General features: G+C 35.9%; 1 protein-coding gene across 1 annotated transcript in view; it reads right to left on the bottom strand.

Moving 5' to 3' along the window:
- The window catches only part of LOC103916984 (putative uncharacterized protein ENSP00000382790), a 21348-nt gene extending 9949 nt beyond the window's left edge, over nt 1-11399 (bottom strand). The window contains exon 1 of the mRNA XM_009324068.1: nt 8306-11399. Within this exon, the coding sequence (XP_009322343.1) occupies nt 8306-11360 (3055 nt within the window). The 5' untranslated portion in view covers nt 11361-11399. The remainder of the gene's footprint in view (nt 1-8305) is intronic.
- Nucleotides 11400-12900: the final 1501 nt, after the last annotated feature.

Here is a 12900-nt window from a genome sequence, read left to right as displayed (position 1 = left end):
CTGGTCTTCAATAAGAAAAAGTGGATTAAAAAGTAGACATGACTATTTAGAAAAGATTTTCCATACCTGGGTTTGAAGAAATCTATGGCAAAGGCTGACTGACATCTTGCTCATATGATATTATAAATCTCTTATCAGGTGCAAGAGATAATATGGACCAGCAGAAGTACACAATGACAAATATGCAGTAAAAAACAAAACAGGGAATGAAATTGGGCTGCACTCCCAATGTATGCTTTGACACTCACAAACATACAGCTTGGGAAAAAAGAAAGCTGATGCGTGATCTGAGAATCAATTAAAGTTTGGTACTAAAGGAGAGCAAAGTATGAAGAGAGGATGCAGATTAATGTGGAACAACCAGAGTGTAATGGTCTGAATGGTCTGAACAGTGGTTCAGACATGGGTCTGAATAAAATAAATGAATAAAAGCAATGGCGTGAAATAAACAACAGTTCAGCTGGGACCAAGGCAAAGTACCAATGCAGGTTAGGCAGTTCTTTAACAAAGGTGTAGGTGGCTATAGTGGATCATATACGAAGCACAAGTCAATGCTATATTGCTGTAAAAATACAAGTAAGTATCATGATATATAAAAAGCAGTGGGATAGCTAAGATGGGAAGAGATAGCCAATGACAATGGTGTAATTTTCATTATTGGAGCTAAGCCGTTACGAGACATCCTGTTCGGGCTCATCAGCCTCCCTGAAAAAGTGTGCATGCTTTCTATGCTTCTGTGAGAGAGGGACAAAAGGTAGAAAGCTGCAAAGAAAACATAGGTAGTCTGACTGATTAAAGTGACTAATATAAAAAAATGTTGACAAAAATGACACACTGAGAAAAAAAAAATAAAGTGAGCATTTAGATGAGAAAACAAGTCAGTCAGCTGAAAGCTGGCAATCCAATAAGGAGCAAAAAGAAATAACAGATGGAACAGATATGAAAACTGAAGTAATTCAAGATGATACCTTATGCATTGAAAGGAGAAGATGGAGATAGATGTGTCTCAAGAACAGCATTATTTTATCAAGGTACACTGCAACCAATCAAAACATTATTTTCAGTTGTAACCTGGTTAGGAACTTGATAAAAACGTGTGGAGTACATTTTACTTACTGCTCAGTTACAATAACTTCAGTGTTTTTTTTGACTAGCAGTGAAAGAATTTCTATTTTCTTTTCTAGCTTTTTAATAAGGCACTATTAAAAAAATCCTTGCAAACAACAAAGTAATTAAAAAGCCAATTAACTTCTACATTGGGACCTCAATCAAGGTTCTATTTGCAGTATTTCAAAGAAGTGATTTTCTCTTAAAAAGGTACATTAGAAAAGTTCTCAGTTTGTAGGTAGCACATATCCCTATACAAATATATATAGGGGTGTGTGTGTGTGTGTGTGTATATATATATATGGGCCACAACAACCCCATGCAGCGCTACAGGCTTGGGGAAGAGTGGCTGGAAAGCTGCCTGGCCGAAAAGGACCTGGGGGTGTTGGTTGACAGCCGGCTGAACATGAGCCGGCAGTGTGCCCAGGCGGCCAAGAAGGCCAGTGGCATCCTGGCCTGTATCAGAAATAGTGTGGCCAGCAGGAGTAGGGAAGTGACCGTGCCCCTGTACTCGGCACTGGTGAGGCCACACCTCGAATACTGTGTTCAGTTTTGGGCCCCTCACTACAAGAAGGACGTTGAGGTGCTGGAGCGTGTCCAGAGAAGGGCAACGAGGCTGGTGAGGGGTCTGGAGAACAAGCCTTATGAGGAGCGGCTGAGGGAACTGGGGTTGTTTAGCCTGGAGAAAAGGAGGCTGAGGGGAGACCTCATCGCTCTCTACAACTACCTGAAAGGAGGTTGTAGCGAGGTGGGTGTTGGTCTCTTCTCCCAAGTAACTGGCGAAAGGACGAGAGGAAATGGCCTCAAGTTGTGCCAGGGGAGGTTAAGATTGGACGTGAGGAAAAATGTCTTTACTGAAAGAGTGGGAGGGGTGGAGTCACCATCCCTGGAGGTATTTAAAAGACGTGTAGATGAGGCGCTTAGGGACATGGTTTAGTGGGCATGGTGGTGTTGGGTTGACGGTTGGACTCGATGATCTTAGAGGTCTTTTCCAACCTTAATGATTCTATGATTCTATATCCCTATACAAATATATATAAGTACAGGTCTATAAATCATACATTTCTATACACTTGTATTTGTTAAAAAACATAACTTGGGTTTCCAAACATTTTATTCTGATTTGTTTTAAAATATCTAATAATATCTTTCAAATAACTAGGAAGTAAACTTTGTTAATGAGGACTCCATAAACTTTCTTTGCTAGATTACACACCCGAGAACACCATCATGTTTCACGTAACATTGAGACCATAAAGCATGACACTACCTCAATTACCACTACGGGCAAAACCGTCAAGCTATGATGTTGTAGTGGTGTGTGCATGTGAATATAAAATGCTGCACTTAAAATCTTGGGCTTCCCATATAAAACAATTTCCATTCAGATACACCCATCTAATTAGTTGTTGATCATTGTAAAAATATCTGGCTTAATTAGAACCTGAAGGCTGTCAACAGCTTTCAGAAACACTCAGTATGCCAGGGAACACTCAAGATTCAAGGCCATTTTAAAGGGCAGAGAGTCTTTCTTTTTCATGTTGACCATAGGAAACACCAGAAAAAAAAAGCCTTATGATAAGAAAATGCTGCCCTTAAAATATGGCAAAAGTCTTATTTGTATTAAATTAATATCCAGTTACCAAATGAATACAAGAAAGAAGGAACATAAAAAATAAAATATAATTTCTAACAGCTACCAAATGTTTACCTACATTTGAAACAAAATTTTGGATAAGTTCATAAGATTTAGCACCACTCTGTAAAGCCCTGCAAACAAATGTTTAGACTTTCTCCTGAAATACTTTAAAATAATGAAAACATTTCTATTAGTCTCAAATCTTGCTTAAACAATGTCTTTAATGCACAACTGTGTAATTATAGCAAAACAAAAGGACACCGCTAGCAAAAGGATAAACAGTGAATAAATGCAGCATTATATTTGGCTTGAAAATCTGAAGGAGGTGTCAAATCATCAAAGGACAGACTACAACTATCTTTTGATTGAGTGAAAGAGGAATTAGGGAAGGAAAATCTACCCAAGAATACACACAAACAACAGCCCAGTCATCTGACACCATTTTAAATCTTCACCTTGATTCTGAAACCAGAATCTGCACTTTTTGAATGTAACTAACTGAAGATTCTAGTATAAGACACTTTACAAAAATTTGGTGACACCCCCCCCCCCACCTTTAGCATACAAACAATAGAAGAATGCAAACTAAGGCACAGCACACATGCCTCTATGAATTAAAGCATCTTTCTTGAGCAGGAATATTTTCCCAGAGCTCAGCACCAAAATGTGGAATAGTCTCAGTATAATTAACCTGCTTTGTGATGGTCAGACTACACAGATACTTTATTTACAAGTTATATCATCACAGGCTGTGTTGATTGACCTCTATCCTTTTCTGTCTAACCGAAGCTCTGCTTTAAGGCAGTAAACTCTTAACAGAAGAGAGGATTTCAAAAAGGGTATGTACTTGTTGTATTTTCAAAAGTGCCAGGCAGGCCTGGGAAAACTATCATTTTTTCTTCTACAGAAAGGCTTAAACAGAAAGACAGAAGCTTGCCTATATTTATACAGTTTTATCAGTTCCCTAAAGAAAGCTGAAAAATTTAACCGTTTTTTCAGGACTGAGAACAAAGAGGAAAGCATGAGTATGAGTTTCTCAGTTTTTGAGGAAATCAAATGAAAAAGACATAACAAAACAATACTGAATAAAATTATGAAAAAAACCCCCCACTTATGTATAAAACTGGGTATATAAATCCTACACAAAGGCTTAATGATTGTGACACTAAAGTACAGAAATTTCCTTGCAGGTAAAGGAAATGAAAGACTTCAGAGTTGAGTTCTTTGAAAGAAGTCTACTATTCAAATAAGCAAAAGTAAAAATCCTTAGCTCAGAAACCTCAAAAGAACATGAGGAACAGCATACCCCAATGCAATACATAAACGACCACAGTTTAAAACAAACAGCACCCAAAATTTATACACCTCACACTAGATCACATGATGGGAGAGAAAGACAAGGGAAGGACAGGCTATATAATTGCATTTGGCAAGTGGAATTCCAGAGTGTAAAACAGGATGGAGTATTAGACTGTGGTGTTAGAGCTGCTGTTGTTGCATTTGGGGGAATGAAGCAGAGACCATTAAGTTCACTAACTGAGTCAGGATTTATTATACACGTAAGGTCAATTACACATCAAGTCTACCTCTCTGCTTTTATACTTCTGCGTTGAAAATGGCCCACTTTCTGAGAATAGTCATTCATTTCAATATTGTTTTTACATTTTCTATGAATTTTCTTACTTTGTTTTATGGCTGGCTGTGAAAAAGTAACTTCTTATCTGGCAATTACAGTTATGGAAGTTTCTATCTGCTTACTTTGCATCACAGGTGAAACTTAGTCTGAAGCCAAGTAACTTTCTCATGAAAAGCCTTTGTGAAGAGAGCTAAGACATGGCTGTTGAAAAGGATTTCTCAAAATCAACAGTCAATACACTACGTCTCTTTTGCATTTTACCTAACCGAACATTTTAAATTTGTTCCACATTAGTAGTGTAGAATGTGCTCCTTCATGAAAGAGAAAGCTGAAGAGACTTGCTAAAAACAATCTTCTTTGTCACTAGATCATTGGTGTGAGACTAATGTCTTCCACGGTAGTAAGAAAGCGATTCATATTGTGTAGCCTTATCGCTACTGGATTGCACTACTATAAGACAAATAAGCAACAACACTGGAATATTAATGCCATACTAATATAGATGTGTAAAAAGAGTGCATAAAATTCTCCCTCCCAATTTTAAGAAAATTTATGGTAATGGAAGTCAAGTTTAAGAAAAGTTTTGTCTGTTATCATATTAGTATACATGTTATTTTATGTGCACAATCAGTTAGACTCATAAAAATACCAAGTTTTCATAGTTAGATTCCTAACTCTTGTAGTCAACTTTGAAATTATTACAAAGATTAGCAAATTCTCATTTTAAGTACTGCACTAACTTGATCTCATTAAGATAGCATTTAAAAACAGCAAAATATAATGAAAAATTAAAATTGAAAATTTATATTCTCTGTGAACAAATACAACAGATTTTCTTCTAAAACTCCAGACCACTTGAAGAAAAGCCAAATTATAAGGGAGAAAATGAAAAAGTTCAGTTTAGACGAAGAAAATATCCTAGCTTCAAGTGTTTGGAATTGATTTTAAAAGCTTTTCTATGTGAACTCCCACCCTGATACGAAGGGTAAGCAGACAGGTATGTCATGTCATCACAGCATGCAGTACTGCCTGCTACTGTAGTAGGTCCACAGCCTCCTTTGCATCTGCGATAAATCCACACCCTCCAAAGCAGATTTTTAAAATATTCAGTACGTTTTAAGTTCCTAAAATGGGCCCTTTTATTGTGTCCCATTTCCTTGTTGGATAATAGATTCTCTTATTTTAGCTTGGCTCTCTTGAAGCCTTTTTCAATCTAGTTTGGCCAAGTCCAAAGCATGTGAATGTGGTCTTCAGTGTTATAAGGAAACACACTGAACCACCCTCATGGAAAGAAACATAAATACTTTCCTAAAAACATGCTTACGTAATTTTCTTTGCCACCACAGACAGTAATAATGTTTCAGTGTTGCTAAAGAAATTAAGATGGTCAGAACATAGATTTACAGTAAAAGGGAACTGCCCCTCAACACATCAAATGCATTGTTGAAGCAACAGTTCAGAAGTCAAGTAGTAACAAACAGCACATGGACCAATGTAGCTACCATCCACCTTATCTTGAATAAAACAGGCAATATGAAAAAGTGATTAACAATGAGCTCATAGCTAGTTCTAGTTGCTTGATACTACCTTGAGCTGCAAGAACTTAATTGCTTTATTCCCACTTGCACATTCTAACAAAAATTGAGTATACATGAAAATTCAATAACAACGTTCTGCCTACCTGCCACAACGCTTCACAATAAAACAGCATCACAACACCTCTCTCTTTCAAGAATATTCGGTAAGACACCAAGATCAGTAAAACTTGAAGAAAAACTTTAAATATTGACCATAAATGTGTATATAAGAGCATTTCAAGCATGACAACAGAACAATGATATAATTTATGATACCACATCAACAAAAATACAGTCTAAAGAACATATGAATGAATAATGATGTTTTCATGTGCATTAAACTTCCAGATGCAGGAATTATGTTTGAAAACACATGCATGCACAGCTAGAAATCATGTTCCTTCTTTTTAGCCAGTAGCTATACTCTAGACTAAAAATGTTTATATGATTTCCTCGGCTAGTGCAGACAGTACACAATATTGAATCAACATGCCAAAACAAGACATCCTTTTCTGTATCAGACAATCCTGATGCTGCAACAGTACCCCTAAAAAACATTTGGAGTTACAAGTGTGGAGAAAATTCCAGAATCGTAATTCTTTGTCTTTTAACATTTCCTTTATCAATGAACTTTCTGTCATATCCTTTCTAAAGACAACGACTGATATGAGAAACTATAAGTAAAAGGGAAAATAACAAAAATTGTAAATGAAATAATGTAAAATATCAAAATAGTTATCAGATTTCCTAAAGATCCAAAACTAAAGGAGGAAAGTTATCAGGTAAATAAAATTGAGTCCCAATTAAAACTAACATGAGACCATACCACAGTAATAGGTCTTACATTGCCATAACAAGAAAAAGTTTAAAGATAAATATAATTTGAATGCAAAATTTTCTCAACTACAGTCAAAATTATGAAATAAAAGTATGAGAGAGCTCTTTCTTCATTTGCAAAAAAGAAACAGATAGGTGTTACCCTTTCCTTTTCTAGTTTTAGCTTTTTTACAGCAATCTTGTGTCAAGGTTTGAACTTCTTAAAAACAAGTTTTTTATGTTGAGTTTGGCCCCAAATCAGTGAATTAAAATACAAAATAATAGTCTAAAGATAAAAAATGCTGTACTTTGGAAAAGCAGGGTTACACTGAATGAGCTTAATATGAAGAATTTTATATATCACATAAAGCACAAAAGAAATAAAGTATACAAGAGCCATAATATTGTTTATATTACAACTTAAATTAATTTTTCAGTTTATTATCAGGGATCATTTTCTACAATATAGAATACAAAGGGGGACATAAGATTTTGCTCTGATATTTTGAATAGTTTTTTTTATTCTTCGGGCAATATAATCAGATTAGCTAATACAATATTGTTTCTACAAATGAATACTTCTGCAGTAATTTAATTCCTATTGCAGAACTTTTTTTTTACTTGGCGAGTATTTCACACCTGAGTTATTTTATTGAAATGAGTTGAGACTTCTGTTTAAGGAGACCTCTTCACCCAACAGAAGAAATAATTTCACAAGTGTACCCTCTTTGTAAGTAATATAATGGCCTTTCCAAGATCACAGTTGTATTACAATGTATTATAAATATCTAGCTTCAAAAATGGATTTAATTTCACACTAGCCTAAAAAGATTCCAATCCAATGCGTTTAGCATAGTAACTGTATATTGTACTTGTCTAGAATAATGTTGCATTTTAAATTGTTCCGTAAGGATTCAATGCGCAAACCCTTTAGAGTCAGCAGATTTCATTTGGCATTGGATGGATACTAAAACGGATCTCTGGATGAATACTTCTCAGAAGTACATAGTACTATTTTTTTACTGTATAATTATAAAATCATTACAGATTTATATTAGAAATCATTCAATGACAATTTTTTTTAAACAACTATATGTTAATAAACTGAATTTCTGCTTCATTTTATAATTTACCCTTCTTCACAATATGAGAAACTACACAGCGGAATAAAATTCTGTTCCTTTTGAAATCAATAACCAGTTGCGACTGACTTCAGACATGTCAGAACTTGATTTGTTGTCTGTCTGAACTATATTAGTTAGCTCTTTTTCTTTTATCTTGGTGTGTTATAGTCATAACAGAACGTAACACACCTATTGTAGCCAAAAGATTTGTGTAAAATATTATACACGTTTTAAATTTGCACTATCTGCATTATCCTGATGCTATACAATGTTTAATTTCATACCTTCTCTGAAGCTAAAATGAATATCATGCAATAAAATAAAAAAATCCAAAGTGCTTAGTTGTTTGACTTCTCCAATTCTTTAAGATTGTAATTTTAAGATGAAGGGGGGAACAGGAACTTACCTACTTGGTACTTTGGGTAATAAGTTGCCATTTGTCCACTACTGCATGATTGTCTCTTATGCCTTTTTCTTATATTTGTATCAGTGGTCTCCCATTGTGGACTTTTTCTTTTGTTTATTCTGATAAGAACTTCAGAACTACCAGCAGGATTATCATCATGGTTTACACCACTACTTAATTTTCTGCTGTGAAACTGGTCATCCAGCCTTTCAGTCACTTTAGAAGAATTAGGTCCTTTAGACGTTTCCATTTCATTTTCTTGTTTCTTTAATGCATTTTGCTTAGTAGAATGGGACCTTAAAAGAGGATGTCTTTTTTCTTCCATATAGGCCTGATTGCTTTTACTTTCAACAGCTTCAGGAGAATAAATGACATTATTTAACTTAAATGAATTGTGCTGCTCAATATGGTTGATTTTTCTCAGAAATATCCTACAATCTTTAAAGGTTTTGGCTTTCCAAGTATTTTGAAACAGTTTATCTTGGCTTTGTTCTTTTCTAACATTTTGTTGGCAACAAATTGTTCCATTTGTCTCTGCATGTGACTTAAGTATATTTGCTAAAACAGGATGTGGGTTAAAGTCAGAAGATCTCATCATCTGCTGAACAAATGCATCTCTGGCTTCATTTTCAGTTGGCAAGAGGCTACTCTGAGATTCTACCAAAGTCTGAGTGGGCTGGACTTCTACTGTATTTTTTTCCTGGAGCTTGGGCATTCCATCATTGGTTTTCTCACTTGCACTTTTAAACAACTGGCTTTGGCAAAAGAACTGCAAATTTTTCTTTTTTGATTTCCAGCCTCCGGAAGCCTGATTATAGAGCTTTTTCGTTTGTCCCCACCTATCACGCTGTAACTTCTTAAATTCATTTCTTTTTAATCTGGCTAACGTGAAATTACTTTTCATGCTTAAGACTGGAGACCTCACCATGTTATGTAATATTTGTAATTTCCCTGCTGGTTTTGAAGGAGAGGATAGTGCAAACTTTTTAAAGTGCTTTCTGAAAGGACAAGTACTAAGATCAGATTGTTTAGTTTCCATCTTTATCTCTCTAGTACTAACTACTTCTAAAGGATTGCGAGCATTTGCCTTTCTCACTAGAGAAAGAGACTGTGTTTCTGTAGTTTGCATAAACCAGGTGCAGAGTTCATTCATATCACACTTTTTCTGAAAAAGCATTTTTACAGGTGATGTTTCAAGTTCTACAAGGCAGGAGTCTAAAGGGTTTGACATTTCAGTATTACAGGCTTGTTCAATGGGATCCCTTTTTTCACATACACATTTATCAAACTCATTTCCCCCCACTCGCAACCAGGTATTAGTTATCTGTTCAAATCTATTATTTAGTTCTTCCAACAGAGTGTCACTTGAAGTAGAAGTAGCCCACCACCTGAGAGAGGGATTAGATGAAAAAATAGGATCCGATGATACTTCATTAATGGGCCCGAATTCACCATCCTCAAGATCCTTTTTTGCATTTCCTGAATTTCTCAGTTCTGAGGTATCTTTGGATGTCGTGCTCTGATTTGATTGCCTATGTTTTTCCTTTCGATCTTTAGCTTTTTTCAAATGGAGTTTGTAAGATTTACGTAGTAAGGCACTTCTACAAGTAAATGCACTAGAAGATGCTAATGAATGTAAAAAATGCAGCGAGGGTTTTCTGTCTCTAGCAGAATGTCTCAATGGAATTTCACGTTTTCTTGACACTGTTGTAATAACATTGTTTGATCCATCCTCTTTAGAATCTTTCTGCATGCTCTTTACTTGACCCATATTATTGCACAGTTGATTTTTTCTCTCCTGTGGTATGTTTTTTTCTAACACATTCTGCTGTTGTAAAGGAGGCAAACAGTTGCTAATACTAACTTTTCTTTCCTGAGGTGAAACTCTACTAACAGTCACTGATATGCCGGATATTTTTACTTTTGCTGGCCTACCAGGTTTTCGAATGGTGGTTAATGGTTTCTTAATTGGCCGTATAATATTGCTGCAAGGATGTGGTGATGCTAGGTTACTCTTGATAGGTCTGACATAGTCATAACCAGAGACCTCATTTTCAGTAGAAGAATTCTGTAAGGCTTTTACTATTTCAGTCAAAGCATTTTCAGTTTCTGCATTGTGCCTCGCTTTGCTGTGGTGATTGGCAAAATTAGGATCAATGTGTTGTGTGGGCAGAATGCTGATTACATTTGGATTACCTTCAGAAACATGTCTCTTAGTTCTTCTTGACCTTCCAAAAACAACTGTCACCGTAATATTTTTGTTGCTGTTAACTTCTTCCATTACTGCTGCATCAGATTCGGTACTTTTACCATCACGGCTAAGTTCAGGTCTAGATTCTGTGCTTTCAGTCATGTCTATTTTTGGTTTTGGAGGCCGTCCAATAGGTCTCTTGACCTGCTTAACAACTTGAGGACCTATTTTCTTTGGTCTACCAGGTTTTCTTTTTAAAACCGATTCACTGCTACTGCTTGATTTCTCCACAACTTCGTTGTTTTGTTTCGAGTCATTTAAGTTAGTTTGACCAACTGGACAAGAGCTTGTAATTGCTTCCACATAAACACAGCTTGACTCCCCCTTGGTATCATTTTCACTGTAATCACAATCCTTGACACAGATTGCAGAAAGATCTCCCGTGGCCTGTTTGTCTAACAAAGTGTTTGTGTGCCCCTGAAACAAATGAATATCTGTGCGTCCTTTAGAAGATGCAGCTGCAGATGTCAAAGTATATTTGACTCCTTCGCTACTATTAACCTCTGAGACAAACATAAGCTTAATAGGACTAGAGTAGTTTAAAGGAGATGAGATCTCCCCAGCTCCAGAAGTTGTATGCAAGTCCTCATTATTGGAAGTTGAATTGGATGAATCAAGGGTCAGAGATTTCAAAAGGCTGTCATTAATTTCTTGATCTATAACCATGTCTTGTTTGTTTGTTGTCACACAGACAGTTTTGATTTTACTGCTGCTTGACACATGTGAATATGGAAGGAAGCTTTGTCCTGTGCATCCCATTTCACTCAGAGTGAAAGGTAAGCCTCTTCTGGCAGCTGGGTTCATAACCTGTTCATAAGTATTATCTTTTAATTTTTGGCTTATTTTGTAACTATCCAGCAAGGAGTTGTTAGTCTTTCTGGCTAAGTTTATTGTATCTTCTAAACGCTCTACAACAACTTGCAGATTTGTGTCTCTCACAATTTTGCTTACATTTACGTCACTACATCTTTCAGCATGAACATCTTTATTTATTTTCATTTTTTCCAAACTTTCTAAAGACTTTTTTGCATTGAATGTCTTTCTAAACACAATATTGTTCGTTACATACACAGAGTACCATCCAGGAGGCACAATGTTACGTTTAGTTCTACCCAAGATTCCATTACTCTCATCCTTTAGAGGAATTTGATCAGTCTCTTTTAAGGTTGCACAATCTCCTTGTGTTTTTACGAGTTTCGCCTGGCTGGCTGCAATAGCACTGTTGTCTGAAAGAACTAGAAAGCCAGAGCTGGTTTGAAAATTAGTAAGAGGTAGTTTGAAAGACTCTGTTTGGTGTACTGGAAAGCACATTGGTTTGGTTTGGCAATTCATGCATGGATTACTTTCAAGATGTTGCAAAGCCTCATCTTCTATCACAGTAAAACTGTGTCTTTTATTTGGATATATTTTATCAATTTTTTTTGCAGATTTCTTTGCATTTCTCTCAGAAATTGACTTTTTTCTTACAAGAGTTTCATCAAGGCTTGCAAGCTCCCTCTTGATTTGCAAAGATTGTCGTCGAATGAATGGTGAATCGGGAGAATTATACATTGCAAATAAAGTTTCCTGACGCTTGCGAAATCTTGTTTGGATAATTTTATTTTCCATTTGTTTGTCATGTTGGTGAAGTAACTCCATAAAGCTGTAATCACTTGCCTTAGCATTATGCAAAAGAGAGGTTATGAAGTCTCCTAATTTGACATCATTTTCTGGTGCCCTGTCACTGCTAGAAAGTTTTACAAGATTTGTTGCTATATCTGTAGTGTCTATTGATTTTAACTTTTCATTAATACGGTCCATTAAATCTTGAAAAATGGCAGAATGTTCACCTTTCTCAGCCTTCTCAGAATTTATATAATAATTGTTGCTTTCTTCGTCTGTTGATAGCAACGTTCCATCTGAATATTTGGTCTCTTTTCCTCTGTATGTTTTACCTTCGTATTCAAATTCTCCTTTGCTTCCTTCAGCTGGCAAGAGGGATGGAGGCTGGTTGATCGATATTTCAAGCTTGTTATTGTCTAAAGTTGGAAAATCTACAACCGATCCTTCTGATGATTCAAATTCTTTACTCTCTACAGGTGATAGTGGAGGTGGTGATGGGCTGCGAGATCTATTTGAATTTTTAATGCTGTTCAAAAGATCACAGTCCTTAGTTGAGTATGCACATGCTGCTGTTTTCACAGAATGCCTGTTATAATTTTGTATTTGTTCAGCACAATACTTATGAGAACTACATGCTTTGTTCACCATTGTCTTAATACATCCAATCGCTACAGCTTGGCATGACAAAGAATGGAAATCTTTAATACAAACAGACAGAGGTGGTAAACAAGTGTTTGGTCTT

This window comes from Pygoscelis adeliae, unplaced genomic scaffold (assembly GCF_000699105.1).
Source record: "Pygoscelis adeliae isolate BGI_AS28 unplaced genomic scaffold, ASM69910v1 Scaffold24, whole genome shotgun sequence".
Classification (NCBI taxonomy): domain Eukaryota; kingdom Metazoa; phylum Chordata; class Aves; order Sphenisciformes; family Spheniscidae; genus Pygoscelis; species Pygoscelis adeliae.
The sequence above is the reverse complement of the archived record's forward strand: the minus strand, read 5'-3'. Positions and strand labels throughout refer to the sequence as shown.